Raw genomic sequence first — 16,512 nt, forward strand, 5'->3', positions numbered from 1 at the left:
CCTGATCCAACCAGCCGGACATTCAGCCCTAGCCCCATACCTATAAATGAGCCTGTCAATGAGCTATACAATTGCACAATCAGAAGCAATACGAACGGTTTCATCTGAAATTTAAAACCATAAATGACTAATTTTTCCGATCATATCAAAATGATATCTAGGACATGGAATCTGTACAAGTCAACATAAGGGTAACCTGATGGCACGATTCTCTCACACGTGCTCTTGTTTGTTACTTCGTTTACCCAGTAAGGTGCAGCTAATTTAAATTCCCCAGATGGACCCAGCACACAACACTGCACTACAAGGGCCAAACCCTTAGCCCAACATGGGCCTAGCACAGAAGGCCTCGTCCGAGCCAAAAATAAATAAATAATAAAAGGTTAGCCCGGGCAGGAGCCTGCTTGACACATATATTGATGAAATCATTATTTTCTATGTGAATTTTCCTGATCCATATCTTGATTAAGTGGCCCACATGCGCACAAGAAAAATAGTAAAACCAGCCATATACATGCAAGATGCATGTGTTGCCAAACCAAGCTTTAGAATAGCCTATAATTTGTAGCATGGTTCGAAAACCCAAAAACTGAACTGGATGTCAAGTCGGGTTGGTTTGACTCAAACGAGTCTTTAACCAACTCGACTCAATGTTATATCATATAAAATAAGGAATATACATGTGTTAGTAAAAATTTGAAATCCCTGGAATTATAAATATAAAAATTTCCAAAAAGAAGCGTGGCTAGTACCAGGGCTGCACTTTCAAAGCAGACTTTCTGAGTTGAGGAAGCAAGTTTTAGAACTCGTTAGTTATAAGATAGAACATGACCATACATGCCAGTCCGACCGGCCGAGCTAATAGGCCAAACACCAGTCCGAAACCATGCTAGGCTAGCCGGCCGGACGGCACTTTGAAACTTTACTTTGGGAGAAGAATTTTGGACTTCTTTGTTGAGAGAGAGAGAGAGAGAGAGAGAGAGAGAGAGAATGGATGCTGAGCTTCACGAAGCAGCTCTTTTGGGGAATGTTGATTCCCTAACTACATTGCTTGAAGGAAATCCTAATATTCTCGATACAACAGCTGATTTTGACGAGACCTCTTTGCACATAGCAGCTTTATTTGGGCATGTGGAGTTTGCGGAGAAAATTTTAAACAGAAAGCCAGATCTCGCTCATGCATTAAATTCTGAAAAATCCTCTGCTTTGCATTTGGCGTCAGCCAAAGGGCATGTAGAAATGGTAAAATTACTATTAGCGACCAACGCTAATATGTGCTTTGCTCGTGACCAAGATGGAATGATTCCTCTCCATGCAGCAGCACTCAAAGATCGTGTGGAGGTCATGAGGGAGCTAGTTGATAAAAACAGTAGTTCCATTCGGGTCTTGACCGTTCGAAGGGAGCCGATTTTGCACCTCTGTGTGAATCATAACCGCTTCAAGGCCGCAGATTTGTTGTTAGAGCTTGCAAATAATGTTCCTGATGTTGAGTTTGTGAAAATGAAGGATGATGATGACAACACAATCCTCCATCTTTGTATAGCTAAGAAGCATACCAGGGTATGGATCTTCTTCTCTTCTTCTTCTTCATCTTCTTCAATCTCCACAATAACATTCATATTTCATTTAGTTTCCATATATTTGCTTATTTAAGCTATATGTTTGTTATAGAGGTAACAGGAAACCAAGGCCCATGTGTTCATTTTATTTTAGTTAATATTAATTATCTATTAGGGATTATATTAACTAAAATGAATTGAACTCACTTTTAAGTTATCCTTCTTAAACCAATTTATGAAAGCAAAATTCACCAGATATTTATCTTAGCCATGCCCCCAAATGAAACCTTGATAAACGTAGTTCTCTTCATGAACTTGGCTCTTATTTGAATCAGGTAAGGTGATGCACGAAGCATCTAGGTCAAGTTCTTTGCAATCATTGATTTTTGCATGGCCCGTGATTTAATGGTTTAAGGGCTCCTATTTTCTTAACTACGCCCCAAATGAAACCTTGATAAATGTAGTTCTCTTCATGAATCCTTATCTTATTTGAATCAAGTAAGGTGATGTAGGCAGCATCTAGGTCAAGTTATTCCCAATCATTGATTATTGCATGGTCCTTGATCCAAGGGTTAAAGGCCTCCTATTTTAAAACGAAATATCATCATTGACTTAGGAAGATCGTTTTTAAACCGTTAGATTGATTCAAAGACCAAAACATCGTGTGTTTCACCCAAGGGTACAGTTTATAACTACATAGGATATGTCATGCCTGCAATTCGAATACAGAGTGTGCACTTTCAGACCCGAGTTATCGTCCATGACTCGTACACCAAGTGTACTTAAATCGATAAAATTATACAATTGCTTGAAGGCATAATTTAAATGCATTCTATGTTCATTCTATATTCTAATATGCACACATCCACACATGTCATACAATTTCACACATTTCCATTAACCACCATCACATTCTCCAATCATATCATCAAATTGATAACGCAACAAAGTTCACCCATTTGGAACTCTAATTAATCATAAATATCAATAACCATCCAACACAAAATGCCTAGCAACAAGTAACCTAACAATATCTATTCATAAATGAATAATATAAAGAAAATTTGAAGTTCATAATCAGCAGTTCATGTCAACGATTCATTCAATTAATTCATTGCAAGAAATTTGTCTTCAGATAAATATGGCCACTGATCCTATGGGTCATCTGCCATCTTGGCCTCATTCTTTGGTACCTAATTTACATTTCCACTTTCGATCATCTCTGTGTGGTTGTTATTCAACAAACGTCAGTTAGCCAGGCCAAGTGAATGAACCCATCATGGTTCATGCATAGCACAATTAAGATAACATCAAATAACAATTAAAGTACAAGAATGCATGCATGTGTATTAATACAAAAATGACATGAAATGCATGCATCAAGTGGGAAGGTCATCCACATGCTTGAGTTGGATATCCATCAACTTGTATCTGCACTTGGCAAGCTTCTACCATATTCAGTAAGCATAGGCAAGGTCTTCATCTACTTCTTGAGTAGGCTTCCACTAGTATAGTAGACATTTGGTAATATTTTTATAATGAAAATCATTTAGAGAGATCCTCTAGGAACCCAAGGATGAGGTGTGCATGCAAATCATTTAGAGTAGGCCTCTAGGAATCAGCATAAGAGCCTTATGCAATGCATATGTGTATGCTCAGTGCCCAATGCATTGACATACACAAATTTTCATATACATCTCTGCACATGAGAGGAAAATTTGATTTCATGAATGTAATGATATACATTCCCATATATACAATTCACAGTAACAATCATTTAACACAATCATTTAAACATCAATAAATTAACATGATTTACTCACCTATACTTGGTAGAAATAAATCCGTGGAACAGTCGAACATGTTTGAATCTAAGAACTTTAATAAATAATTAAAAAATCATAAATTGATCTAATTATTCCATACAATGGGACCCACCTTTGATTAAATTACGGTGACCTACCTTCATTCATCAATTTGATAATTAGTGAAAGGTGAATTATGTGTATTATAAACTTATTAATCCAATTATCATAATTAGGAATATCACCAATCAGTTTAGGATTCCGTTGATTGATTGAGTTAAATCTAAGGCCCTCAATTAAATTGATCTCTGATTGATTAAAAAAAAAAAAAAAAAAAAAGAAGAATTAAAAAGGTTTGGTCACAGGACCATTTCCAGCATCTTTGATCAAACCCTTTGACTGATCGAGTCTGATTGATGCTCCATCGATCAAATAAAAAAATTCATAATTTCATAGTTTAAGTCTCTAGACATATTTTGGCCTATTTTGATCGATCGAAGCTTCCTTCCATCGAATCGATAGAGGTCGATTATGCGCTGCTGATCCGATTCAACAAAGTCTAGAGATTTTTCTTGTTTCTAAGTTCTTAAGGATTTATCATACGCATATTAAATCTGAACCATCCAATGATTCCCATACCATTAAGTTAAGAAAGAAAAAAAAAATCAAACGATTGTTCAGATTTAGACCATCCAAGAACCACAATCATCTATGACATGTTTTATCATTAATATTATCCTTTGATTGTTATGATCCATCCAAAGGTCTGATCCATCTAAAATTTTGGATAACATCCTAGATCTAACCTAGAGTTGTTATGAATGGTGTAGATCAATATGATATATAAGAAAATTCATCGAATAATCCAATATACAAATCAACGATCGAGATTTAATCTAATTGGTGTGGCTCACCTGGTGGTAGATCATTCCAAAATTTGAGGCCTTAATTATTTTCGCTTTAAGGATCACATTATCCACATGGATCTGAGCTCACCCCATTGGACAGTCTAATGCCAATCTTTACAACAAGAGATCTCGCCCAAAACCAAAGCTTACTATTAAATATTTCCACGGATCAATGCGACAAACATGACGCTAATCTGCCCCATTCATGGCATAGATATGGGAATTCTGTGTTAAAAGCACAAGAAAATAAAAGAAAAATGGTTTTTGAAACCTATCAATGAGAGCTTTCCTCCATAGGATCCCCCTCGGGTCTTCTCCTTTCCTTAGGTTTTTCACAAGAGAACTCTCTCCGTTCCCTTCTTATATAGAGAGGAGTCCGCCAGATTAGTAAAATTCTTATTCAGATGAGCACATTTTCCTTATATGGAGATCTTACCAATTTGTGTAAAAAGTTATTTACAATGATGACAAGAATAAATCCTTTGACCTCACCCGCAACCAGTGGCATGAGTTAATCATCCAACCTTTTGTTCATCCAAGAGTGCCTCTATCAAAGTTCTAAGTGATTGTTTTGTTATAAATCAAAAAATTAATTTTTAACTCAAATAATCCAGGACTTTGTGGGCCAAAATTCAAGGATGTTACGGGATCGTACCTACCAAACTATGGAAGGATGATAGTGAGTTTATAAGCATAAAGGATGATGATGACAACACCATCCTTACTTCGTTGTTGCTAAGAAACATGAACCATTATGGATCTTCTTCTTCTTCTTCTTATTATTATTCTTGTTTGTTGTCTTCTTCAATATCAATAATGCGATCTATATACTAAATTAGCTTTTTAACATATTCATTGTTCCTTAGGCATAAGAGTAATAAAAGGCTAAAATATTCATATTAAACCAATAGGAAATTAGGATCCCTAAATTTTATCTTAAAAACGCTACAAATGAAGCTTCATAATTGTTAATTTTCCTCATGAGGCCAACTCTTATCTAGCTTAGAAATGAGGGGATTTTTTTTTTAATTTTTTTAAATTTTTATTTATTTTTATTTTTTTGTTTTCATGGAGTGAAAGAAATGGTTATTTGAAGATGATGTGGGGATCATCCAGATCAATCCAATCTCCACCATCAATTTTCATATGACCCATGATCAAATAATTCAATGGCTCAGATTTTGAGTTGTGTATGGATCATTATCTTTAACCCTAGAGGATTATTATCATGATCGTGTGATGAGTGGGCAATCATTGTGGGCTTGACATGAAGAGTCCTCATCTTTTAGAGAAATATCTCTAACTTTTAATTATCTAAATAAAGTTATAGTTTTAATTTCCCTCACTTTTTTTATGGTCCACTTATGAGATATCAAATGATGTCAATATCAAATTAGTCCCATTTAAAAGCCCATTAAGTTCCCTTTCCAACAAGCTTAAGGTCATGCAATTCCAACTCTGTATAAGTTATGGTTGATTTTTTAAAAAAAGATGTACATGATTGTGTGATGAAATAAGGGTTTTTTTTTTTTTTTTTTTTTTTTGTCATTTTCAATATTTATTCAAAATAGATGATAAGGTTTAGGAATTTGGAGGTGGAATAAAGGATCTACATTTATTAGTGTGTAGCCTTACATAATTATTTTATTATAAATAATGTGCTCTCTCTCTCTCTCTCTCTTTTCCCCAAAAAACTGGTGGCAAGCACCACCTAAAATACATTGAATGAACAACATTTATAGGCATGTACTTCGGGTGGGCTCCACAAAAAGGGGCCTCACCTTTCCTATCACCCCCAAAAACCAAGAATAAAAATGGGCAGAGCCAACTAACAACTACACTACAAACAATGACCCTCACTCCTTTAACTTCCTGATGACACCCACCCCTGTGTTGTCCAAGGATATAAGCCCTTTAATCGGGCTCAAATATCCGACCAACAAAAATATCGTGCATTGGGCCACCCACCGCTAGCCAACCTCGCAAGGGCATTCACCACAAAATTACCTTCCCTGAAAGTATGGGAAATCTTGAAGTTAATGAACCTCTGAAATTGATAGATAACTCCTAACTGATACCAAATATTCTAAGGAGAGTTAGCTCGAGGGTTGGATGATGCCTTCACAATGATGCAATAATCACTTTCCAAAATAATATTAGATAGGCTCAATTCACTGCAAATCTCTAAGCCATCTAGCAGTGTTTGGGTCTCAGCTACCATATTGGTCAAGCGACCATAGGAGTTTTGAAACGTGAAGATGGCCTATATGATCCTTGCAAATGCTCCCAGCACCCCATCATTGAAGTTAACTCTAGTTGACCCATCTACATTCATTTTATATCAATCCCTCTCTAGTCGAATGCAACAAATGATTTCCACCCTATCCCCTCTAAGAGGGTTGCCACCGTTAAGACCTAGAGAATGAAGAGTAACCATCTCGGACAAAGAAACCTTCCCTATCTCTGCTAACCGAAAATCTATCTGTCTCAGCCATCTATTATTCCTCCCAATAACGACTCCTACCGACACCCATTTCCCTTTGAATCTCCATCTATTTCGTTCCAACCATAATTCCCACAAAATAAAGCATGGGTGCTAAGCCCCTAAGCATTTTGAGTGTGGAGGAGGAATTGCCCTTGCTAGTCCAATGCATAATCGTTAGGGCTATCCATTGAAGACCATGCACATCCATGTCAAATAGCTAGGAGAAGTGGAACCATACCTGAGAAACTAGATCGCTTTGGCAAAAAAGATGATCCAGATCTTCAACATCGCTATTGGCAAATGAATGGACAACTGAAGTAGGTGAAGATTGATGACACTCTCTAAGTGTAGGGCAATTGTTGTTGATTTTCTAAGTTAATTTATACTATATATTATATGTGATAATGAGATTGTGATTCTCTATTCGAGCCACTTAATGAGGCCTAATAACTAGGCCTTTAGTTTATTTATGGTTTTTATTTTTTTTCGCCAAGTCACTCAGAGAGTGCCAACCTATGGCTTGTTTAATGTGATTTGTTGTGGAGACATCATGATATTAATTATCCATCATTGGCTTTTGTCTTCAACTTTTCTCCATTATTCTTTATGCCCATGTGTGTCATTTTAAAGATTTTTATTGTCATCGTCAAGTGTATGAGAGTGAAGTCACACTCAGCATGACCAATCCATGTACTTGTTCCCAACCTTATACTGACGCTAACTTCATCGTCTGCATCTTTGTTATCCATCATCTTCACCATCACCATCTCTCATCTACGCTGTCAACACCATCATCTTCACCATCACCATCTCTCATCTATGCTGTCAACATCATCACCATCTCCCATCTATGCTGTCAACACCATCACCATCTCTCATCTATGCTGTCAACATCATCACCATCTCCCATCTATGCTGTCAACACCATCATCTTCACCATCACCATCTTTCATCTATGCTGTCAACACCATCATCTTCTATCACCTTCATTTATGAAGCATTCAAGGTGGTTTCCTACAAATACACTTTTATTGATGTCACATGGTATGGCTCTAGAATTTGTTTTGCATTGTGAATCATGCAAGGACCCCTGAAGACACAATACTTGAGTGGAAGAGTTTTCATCCAGGGATTTTGATGCCAAGATCATCTGGGTTAAGCCAATCTCCACCATCCATTTTCATATGAGGCATAATCAAATAATTAAACAACTTAGATTTTCAATAAATCATAGATCATCATATTTGACATTATAGGACCGTGAAGTGATTGTGCAAAGAGTGGACCCCACGTGAAGAGTCCTCTATCAAGTAACTCCCATTTTAATATAGCTTTTTATAAGAGATTTTCTTATACCTGTTAGTTACCTAAAAAGAGTTAAGGTTTTCAATACTATTTCCATCATTCTTTTTATTGTTTGCTTTTTAAGATATCGAACAATGTTAAAAAGAAGTAAAACTAATCCAATTTAAAGCTCATTATGCTAGCTTTCCCATGTGCCTAAGATCACACAATACTTACATCACATGATTAAGTTATGGAAATTTTGATGAGGATGCATAAGGTTGTTATGAAATAAATGATGTTTTCTCATTTTTAATATGTTGTTAAAAGAGATGGTTAGGAATAAAATTAGGTGGAATGATGGGAGTAGATTAATTAAGGTTTGAACTATGCATTTGTTATAATACATTTTATATAAAGTTTGTTTTATTAAATAAAGGACATTATATGTTGAGCGGAATAGTTGTCGAGTTTCTAAGTTTTGTTACATTCTTGCATATGATTGTGAAGTTGTGATTCTCCTCAAGTTGCTATGGACATCTGAATCTTAGGTTGGTGGTTTTTCATTACTGGCTTGCTTCTAAGGTGCCAAAATCTAGCCCACTCATTGTGATTTTTCATCGAGTCATTCGCTAAATCTCAGTATCATTTATTCAATGTCGAATTGTGTTTCAACCTTTTTATCTTTTTCTATGACACCTAAGCATGTTCTTTCAAGGACACATACAATTGTCAATAGAAGGTATCTTGAATCTATCTTCATTTCATTTGTTCTCTAGTGTGGAAAATGAAAATAATATTAATTTTGAAAATGTTATTCCGGATGCTCTCGGTACACATGCATATGATTGGCAATGGAAATGCAATAAGTGGGTGTGTGTGGGCTCGGGATATGATGCGATTGAATTAGAGTCGTCACTTGCCAATGAAACTCAAAATCTATGATCGAATAAATTCCATAAAATTGTTATAAGTTGGGGAATTGAAATACTCCCCAATCCGAGTGACTCCTATGATTGGTCTACAATTGAGGATTTCAGGTAAGGACTTCGATGACAAAGAATGAAGGGGTTCACCACCATTCTTCCCGCATACTTGTGCAGTTTCTACTTTATAGGATTTTAGGATTTTTGTGAATTTATTAAGCTCAAGATAATTATTACAGTCAAAGTTACAACATTGCAGAGATGGAGTGTTCAACGTCAACCTTAACCTTAAATTAAGTAAATGAAAAGTTGCAATAAAAGGATAGTAACTATGATCGCAGAGACATGGAGCTCAACATTGATCTTGATCACAGTCTGGATTAAGAAAGGAAAAAAATTGTTGAAAAGTAAATATTGCTTTGTGCTTTGAGATATGAAAGGAAAATTAAAAGATTTAACACTCTTTAAGAGAAGAGATGATTGGATATCCTTATCTTTGATTCTACCCTACTCTCACTAAATCCAAGTAAACGTAAGTTTCTACTTCTCTCCTTTTCCTAGCCTTTCCTGTTCATTTTCTTTCCCCTTTATTTTACTCTCTCTCTCTCTCTCTCCCCAGTCCCTTCTTATAAAAAAATCACCATCTTCTCCTCTTAAAAAAAGACAACCCCCTTTTGCAAGTGCAGATGATTTTCTTATAAGGTAACATCTGTAAGAATCGAGTTTCCATTGGCTGCCTACATGGCTGATCACGAATCCCGAAGCTTCCCTTAGTTGTTATGTGCTTAATAGAGTTGACATCAAGTATTATGGGGAAACATATTTTCTTTCATTTTCTTGTCAGATCGAGATCGCTCCACAAATCTCCTACATCTTTGACCCCATTTTGCAACTAACCATTCCACCTCAAAGTCACCATTGCTTAACTTCTTCTTCATCTCATTGGAAATAAGAACCATAGTGATCTCTTCCAACTTCACTATATTTTTCCGATATACCAGAGTAGTGACGAGATGGTCGTATGATATGGGAAGCGATACTAGAAGTAGCATCTGAAAATAAAGAAAGAGATATAGCAAAATCAATAAATCAATATACAATGCTGAATGCAATCTCAAAATATTAATTGTTTTAAGGACAACCATGCACCATAAAAATGGTAGGGCAACCTTATTAGAACAAATAGAGAAACTGAAGCTCAAACTAATAAAGAGATAGCAAGAGATAAATTGCAGAAATATAAATCTAAACTATTACAGCATTCTCCACTGATCTTGAAATAAAATGATTACAACATTCAAATCCACATATACATCTCACAAATGAATAATTAAAGATATGAAATATAAACCACACAACCACAAAACACAAGGGATTATAGTGGTTCGCCTGTGTGTACACCAATTGTTAATAAATAGCCACACAGCTACTCCACTCCTAATATCCTCACACAGGGGATATCAGCGTTCACTATCAAAGATAGGTTTTCCAGGTTCACCCAAAACTTTCACAATTGTGTCTTTCTCTGTGGGCTTACACAATTAAAAAAAAAAACCCCCTCTTCTGAGTTTTCCTGGCTCTCCTCAGATAACCAATACAATGACATTTTTCTGGCAAATCCCAAAAGAAAATCAAATGAAAATAAATTACATAAACATAAAATACCTGAATTTCTCCTTCATTGTAGCAACCCAGAAGAACCAAGTCGGAGTAGAGATTTGAATGTCAAAGTTCAATGTCTAATACTCATTTTATAATGGTTCTAAGTTCTAATAGATTTTGAATTAAACCAAATGGGGCTAGCTTTAATTGATTTTGATTCCAGAAAAAGAAAAAAGGAAACTTCCTCTTTTTCAGATCAGATTAGAATACAAGAAACAAAATTAATTTTAAAAGTTAAAGAAAGAGAATATTAAACATGCACACTTAGCTTAAATGGAGCACAAACTTATCTCTCAGAAGGCCGATTTAAATTAGCTTCAATTTCATATTTTATTCTAAGATTCGTGCTCTATTTATAGGTGAGCAAATCACATCTTTGACTGGTCTAAAGATCTCTACGACTGGTCGTAGAACCAATAAATATTTGAAAATTTAGACGCGATAAGATCTGGTGGTTTCATGACTAGTCGTAGGTCTCCTTCGACTAATTGTAGGTTGTTCACGACTAGTCGAAGCTAGCCGAATTTTAACACTGTACTTTGAGTCGTAGGACTACGATTGGTCGAAGAAATAGTTGACACTGTTCATATGACTAGTCGAACAGTCCCTAAGACTAGTCGAAGTTTAACAAAAAAATTTTAAATTTTGCAACAAACTTACAACTGATCTAGGAAATTCTTAAACAGGTCGAAGTAGTGTTAGGACTAGTCGAACAAAGTTCAGGACTAGTCTTAGAACAGACTAAACTCACTTATATAAAGCATATGAATTATATATCCAGAATAGCCTACTCTAAAGGTCAACCTAAGGTCAGTCATACCTCAATAGTGAAGTAAGGACATTGAAACTTAGAGATGAGTGACCTTTGAAAGTAATGAAGCTTGAAGTCTTGATGTAGCTCAAACTTGAAAGCTTCTTGAGATCTTGAGGTTGAACTTGAAAGCTTCTTGAGATCTTACATTATCCTTGTCTTGAATTAAGTTGAACAATCTCACTTTCTTGAGTCTTGACTTGTGAACAGTGCTTGTCAATCAAAGCTGATCTTGAGTAGAGCTTTGTTCTTCACATATGCAAGCTTCATAACAGTGTCTTTGGCACCACAAATTTGACAACAAAAAGGGGCTATAAACTATAGCACTTAGAGCATCGCTTTGTCTTCTTCCACAATCATCATTTCAAGCCTTAATAACTTGCAACATACATTAGTAAACGAGTTCATGTGCTCCAAAAAATTGGGTCATTCCTTCATTTATAGCCCAACAATTTATTCCTTTATAAAAAACTTATTAGTGATGGACTTTGCCATGTATAAATCTTCTAGTTTCTTCCACATCTTCAGGGGAGATTCTCAATTTAGAACATTGTACATGACTTCATCTAATGGATATATACAGATGATGCTCTAGTCATCATTTGATATCTTCTCCAGTTTACTCTCCAACAATGCCTTGTCCAACACTTGTGATACTAGATTATCATTAACGTTCTATTAACACAAACTAAAATTATTCATCCCATTAAATTTTTGTATATCGAACTTCGACCTTGATATCTTCACTGAATTCCCAAGCGTCCTTAAACCTGACACTAAAATACCACTTTGTTAGAGTTTCGGCTCTTATCTCACACCACTACAATGTAATCTTCAGCCTCGATAAACCCATATCAACTCTAGACATTAGAAATTTTGATCTAATACCACCATTAATCTGTGTGCTTTGTGGAAGCATGTTTAGGGATGATAGAACAATCAAATAAAAAATAACCAACCAAAGCAATCACACATAACAAAAGATATTTTAACATTGAAAACTGTTCCGAGAAAAAAAAACCACAATACAAAGGTACAAAAAGTCCACTATAATCAAAACCTTAGAGTTTACACCACTCACATTCTTTAATTATAGACAAAATTGATTTCTTCTTGCGATGTGTACCTAGGAAAACTATAGCCCCTTAAGAAAATTTCTTCCCAAGCCTTTAAAAGTGTTTAAAACCCTCTCACATTGCAAAACCTTGCCCCTAGAGAGGAAACACTCATATTAACTAAGCCCTAATCATGGTCGGACTTAAATATGCCAATTTGCGCTCATATGCATAACTCGTTCGGTTGAATCTAATGAAACCTTTGGTCGGACTGAACCAAACCGATTCATAGTTTTCGAGCGAATCGAAAATGTGTAAATCTTCATAGCATACAAACCGAGAATATATCCAATTTTTTTCGAACTAAAAAATACCTTGGTCAATTCGAGATAGGGCATCTCTACACTAGCAGATTAGTAGAATCCATGGCTTGCCGCATAAAAAGCACTACTTTGGTACATTTTTGAAAGCATTCTTTGTTTACATCTTCTCTCTATGGGTGTTTTCTTCTTCTTCTTTCTATAATCATAAATATCACCATCAAATCTTACTATTATATCGTGAAGATCATCAAAAAAGCCTTCATTTTAGATTTTTTTAAATACTAAAAACCTACATTGATAAATCTTGAAGGAAAGTTTTCCTTATTACTATGAAAGAAGAAGAAGAGAGGAGACGTATGGTGGAGTGAAGAAAAAAAGTTGGGGAAAAAAGAAAAAGGAATGTGTAATAATGACATTTGGAATCACCGTTACTTTGAAAAGGTAAAAGCTAACGCTACCCTATTAAACAGGACCACAAATTCCTGAATACACTATATATATAGCAACTTTGATGCTCTATTTTCTTTAAGGCCCATTTGTTTTGTCGATTTCTCCATCATTATAATTTCAAAATGTTTGTTTAAACAAGTACTATAACACATAATTCAAAGGGTAAATACATTTGTAATAGGTGATGGATAAAAGAAAAAATATGTAATTATTACAAATTTACATTGTAAAATTATAATCTTTATAATCTTACCTAAATCAGACAAACATTTTAAGCAATGCCACCTTGGGAGCCAAATACCGCTATTGTTACCAAACAAGTAAAGCAATTTGGCAATTTGTAATCATTACCCATTTCTTATACCTTACTGATACAATTGGTAAAATTAACATGCCCATAGGGAGATATTTTCTTATCATCTCACCATGCAACAATGCTTACATGTGTTGAATTTTACCTTATCTGTACAGAGTATTAAACCCTGTTCAATAACCTTTTTATTTTATCCTTTTCAACGTGTCCCAATCTAAGGTGTCATGTATATGTATGAGAAAAAGTTAGGAACAAAAAAAGAACTTTAAAAGCAAAACAGTTCATGCGAGTAGTAGAAATCATACATCCGGTGCAAATAAGTTTTCATCATGAATTAGATAGCCCCGGCAAGAACACATGAGCAAGCTTTTTGGTGGATATTTTCAATGATTGGAAACAAACATTAAACCCTTTAAGAACTAGATGCAAGACTATGGCAATATTAAGTCAGCGAGGTTCGATTTTTGCATTTAAATATGCAAGTTTCCATCCCCCAATCTATCAAAGTGTTATTTTTCAGGTAGATGCACTTTTCTCGTGCTTTGAATTCCATAAGGTTTCAAACAAGTCTTTCAAGTTAGCAATGTATTGATTAGCAGTTGTGTCAACCCACCTGCCCTTCTTCTCAAGTTTAGCAAATGAGTGGTCCGAACGAGCATATACTAGCTGCATCTATAGTTTTTTATTTTATAATTAGAGTGGTTCCATCTCTAGTATATAGCTTTTGGCACATTTGTCTTGCACCAGGATTTAGAATTAATTGAATTTTAGTAAAGCGTTATGGTAGAGGTTATTCTTTCTATTAGCCCTGTCATAAGAATGCAAGGCACGGAACCATTCTCCTAACTCGTAGAAAGTCATCACTTGATGATACTATGCAGATAAGGATCATACAATTCCCTCAAGAAACATAACCCTATGAATTTTGCAGACGGTTAAGTACTTGGTAGAGAACAGACAAGTGGACGTAAACGCCCAGAACATCAATGGCTTGACTGCCTTGGACGTGTTGCTACAAAGTCCATCCGAACCGCCTGATACAGAACTAGAAGCCATCCTCAAAGGAGCTGGAGCTACAAGTGGGGAAGAAATGCATCCCTCACGCAAGAAGAAAAAAGACCATGGCAAGTGGTTAGACGAGACTCGGAGCACACTAATTGTAGTGGCCGTATTGATTGCCACAGGAACCTTCCAAGCCGGACTCAACCCTCCAGGTGGCCTTTGGCAAGATACCGGTTTTGACGGCGAAAAGGTTAAGCACTTTGCAGGAGAGGCCATTATGAGTTACCGGTCGCCGTTACGGTATACAGTGTTTCTGATTTTCAATGGGATAGGATTCGTTGCGTCTCAGCTCATAATCCTACTTCTAATAAGTGGATTTCCTCTCCAACGAAGATCTGTGTTGTGGGTTTTTATGGTGATAATGTGGGTTGCTGTTTCTTCGATGGTGGTTACTTACACCTACGTGATGTCTGCTCTCACATCATATAGAGTTCGACATGCTTTGCACCGGTGGCTTAGAATTCCAATTGCAATCTTTGGGTGGGTAGCGTTAGTTGGCCTACTATTTCTGTGCCATTTCCTGCGCTTGGCTCTAACTCGCCTCAGGAAGTATGGAATCTTGCAAATGAGAAACAGGCGACGTTCAATGGGCAGGAGAAATGTTGTTTAGCTAGGATACCGATATGGGATACCTCCTGCTGGCCTCTGTGAAGCTCCAAGGCATGGTAATGTAAGGAAAGTGCAGCTTAAAGGTTGGATCAGGCCATGGTGGGGACATGTCTCTACCAGCTCAGGTGACAATCCGTAGGCAGCCTCTGTATTCTTTATTCTTGTTGTAGAGACTCGCATTCCCGTGGTCGTCTTGTATTGCTGATGGGTTTTGATTTCCCACCTAGGATTGCATACTTAGATTAATTGTTTGTTTCGATATACACGTCTGATGATGCTTATGTAAAGGATTGGATTATCTTATGGATTAAAGCAGCTATTGATTTTTGGTGCTAGGAAGGACATGATGAGGTCAATCACCATCTTCCTCAGGGATACGTACTCTGAATCTATGGAGCTTCTCTGAACTCCTAAGAGATATTCCTCGAACCTATGAGTGATGAAAATAGAAATAATTTCTAATAATTCGAAATAAATTAATTGCTGATTAAAAACAATAAAAATAAAATCAAAATTACAAGGTCAAACCAAAGATGGAGTTTTAGACTCAAACTCCCCAAAAACGTGACGTACCATAAACAGTAAAGTTGCTATTTATAAACACATGATTCCTACTAGACTTCAAGGTTTTGGGCCAAAAATAGTGAGTGTCCAATTCGGCCAGCATGTGTTATTCTCCTATCTTTTTTATAAGCCCTTTTCATGTTGGGCACAGCTCCTAAAACTCAAATGATCAGAAGTTATGATCGAATTAAAATTTACAGTTTATAGTCAAAACGAAAATAAAATGGACTTTTGACCATTGATATGAAGGAATCTCGCAAATCCGGGTGTTGTGGGGTTGGCTGGCTAAAGTAGATTCTCCTGTCCCAAAACCATATATGATGTGTTGAAAAAACTCATTCCAGTTTGCAAGATTAGACTGTTTTAAGGTTCTGACTGTCCTTCTGTGGTCCATCTTTTTCATGAAAGTGTCTGCAGCCCACTTTACATCAATTTTGATGCAACTAATCTATCTTTGCAATAAATCATAGTTCAAAATCCCAAAAAATCCCAATCAAACTTGCAATCCTGCTAAGTTGACTTGAGCTGGCCAGTTTCTAGTCAAGTCATTAAGTTGAAATATGCATGGTTTGCACGGCCCTTCAAAGAGTACGGTGAAGATTTTTGAGATTAGTAACAGTCTTTCATTGTCTGAGTATAAAAGAAGCCTAAATTATCTTTGAGAAAAGGCCAAGCTATTTAAGGATGAAATTTCCT

At 36.0% G+C, this 16,512-nt stretch overlaps 1 protein-coding gene across 1 annotated transcript; it reads left to right on the forward strand.

The window, feature by feature from the left end:
• Positions 1 to 990: 990 nt before the first annotated feature.
• On the forward strand, positions 991 to 15,253 carry LOC131255050 (ankyrin repeat-containing protein BDA1-like). The gene is made up of 2 exons (XM_058255745.1): positions 991 to 1,560; positions 14,513 to 15,253. The coding sequence occupies exons 1-2, from the start codon at positions 991 to 993 to the stop codon at positions 15,251 to 15,253; spliced, it is 1,311 nt and encodes a 436-aa protein (XP_058111728.1).
• Positions 15,254 to 16,512: the final 1,259 nt, after the last annotated feature.

Source organism: Magnolia sinica, chromosome 9 (assembly GCF_029962835.1).
Source record: "Magnolia sinica isolate HGM2019 chromosome 9, MsV1, whole genome shotgun sequence".
Classification (NCBI taxonomy): Eukaryota; Viridiplantae; Streptophyta; class Magnoliopsida; order Magnoliales; family Magnoliaceae; genus Magnolia; species Magnolia sinica.

Excerpts from the sequence above, each read along its gene's own strand:
- LOC131255050 (XM_058255745.1), top strand. The coding sequence starts at position 991 with ATGGATGCTGAGCTTCACGAAGCAGCTCTTTTGGGGAATGTTGATTCC. Across the intron at positions 1,561-14,512 it reads TAGCTAAGAAGCATACCAGG|ACGGTTAAGTACTTGGTAGA; the intron begins GTATGGATCTTC and ends TGAATTTTGCAG.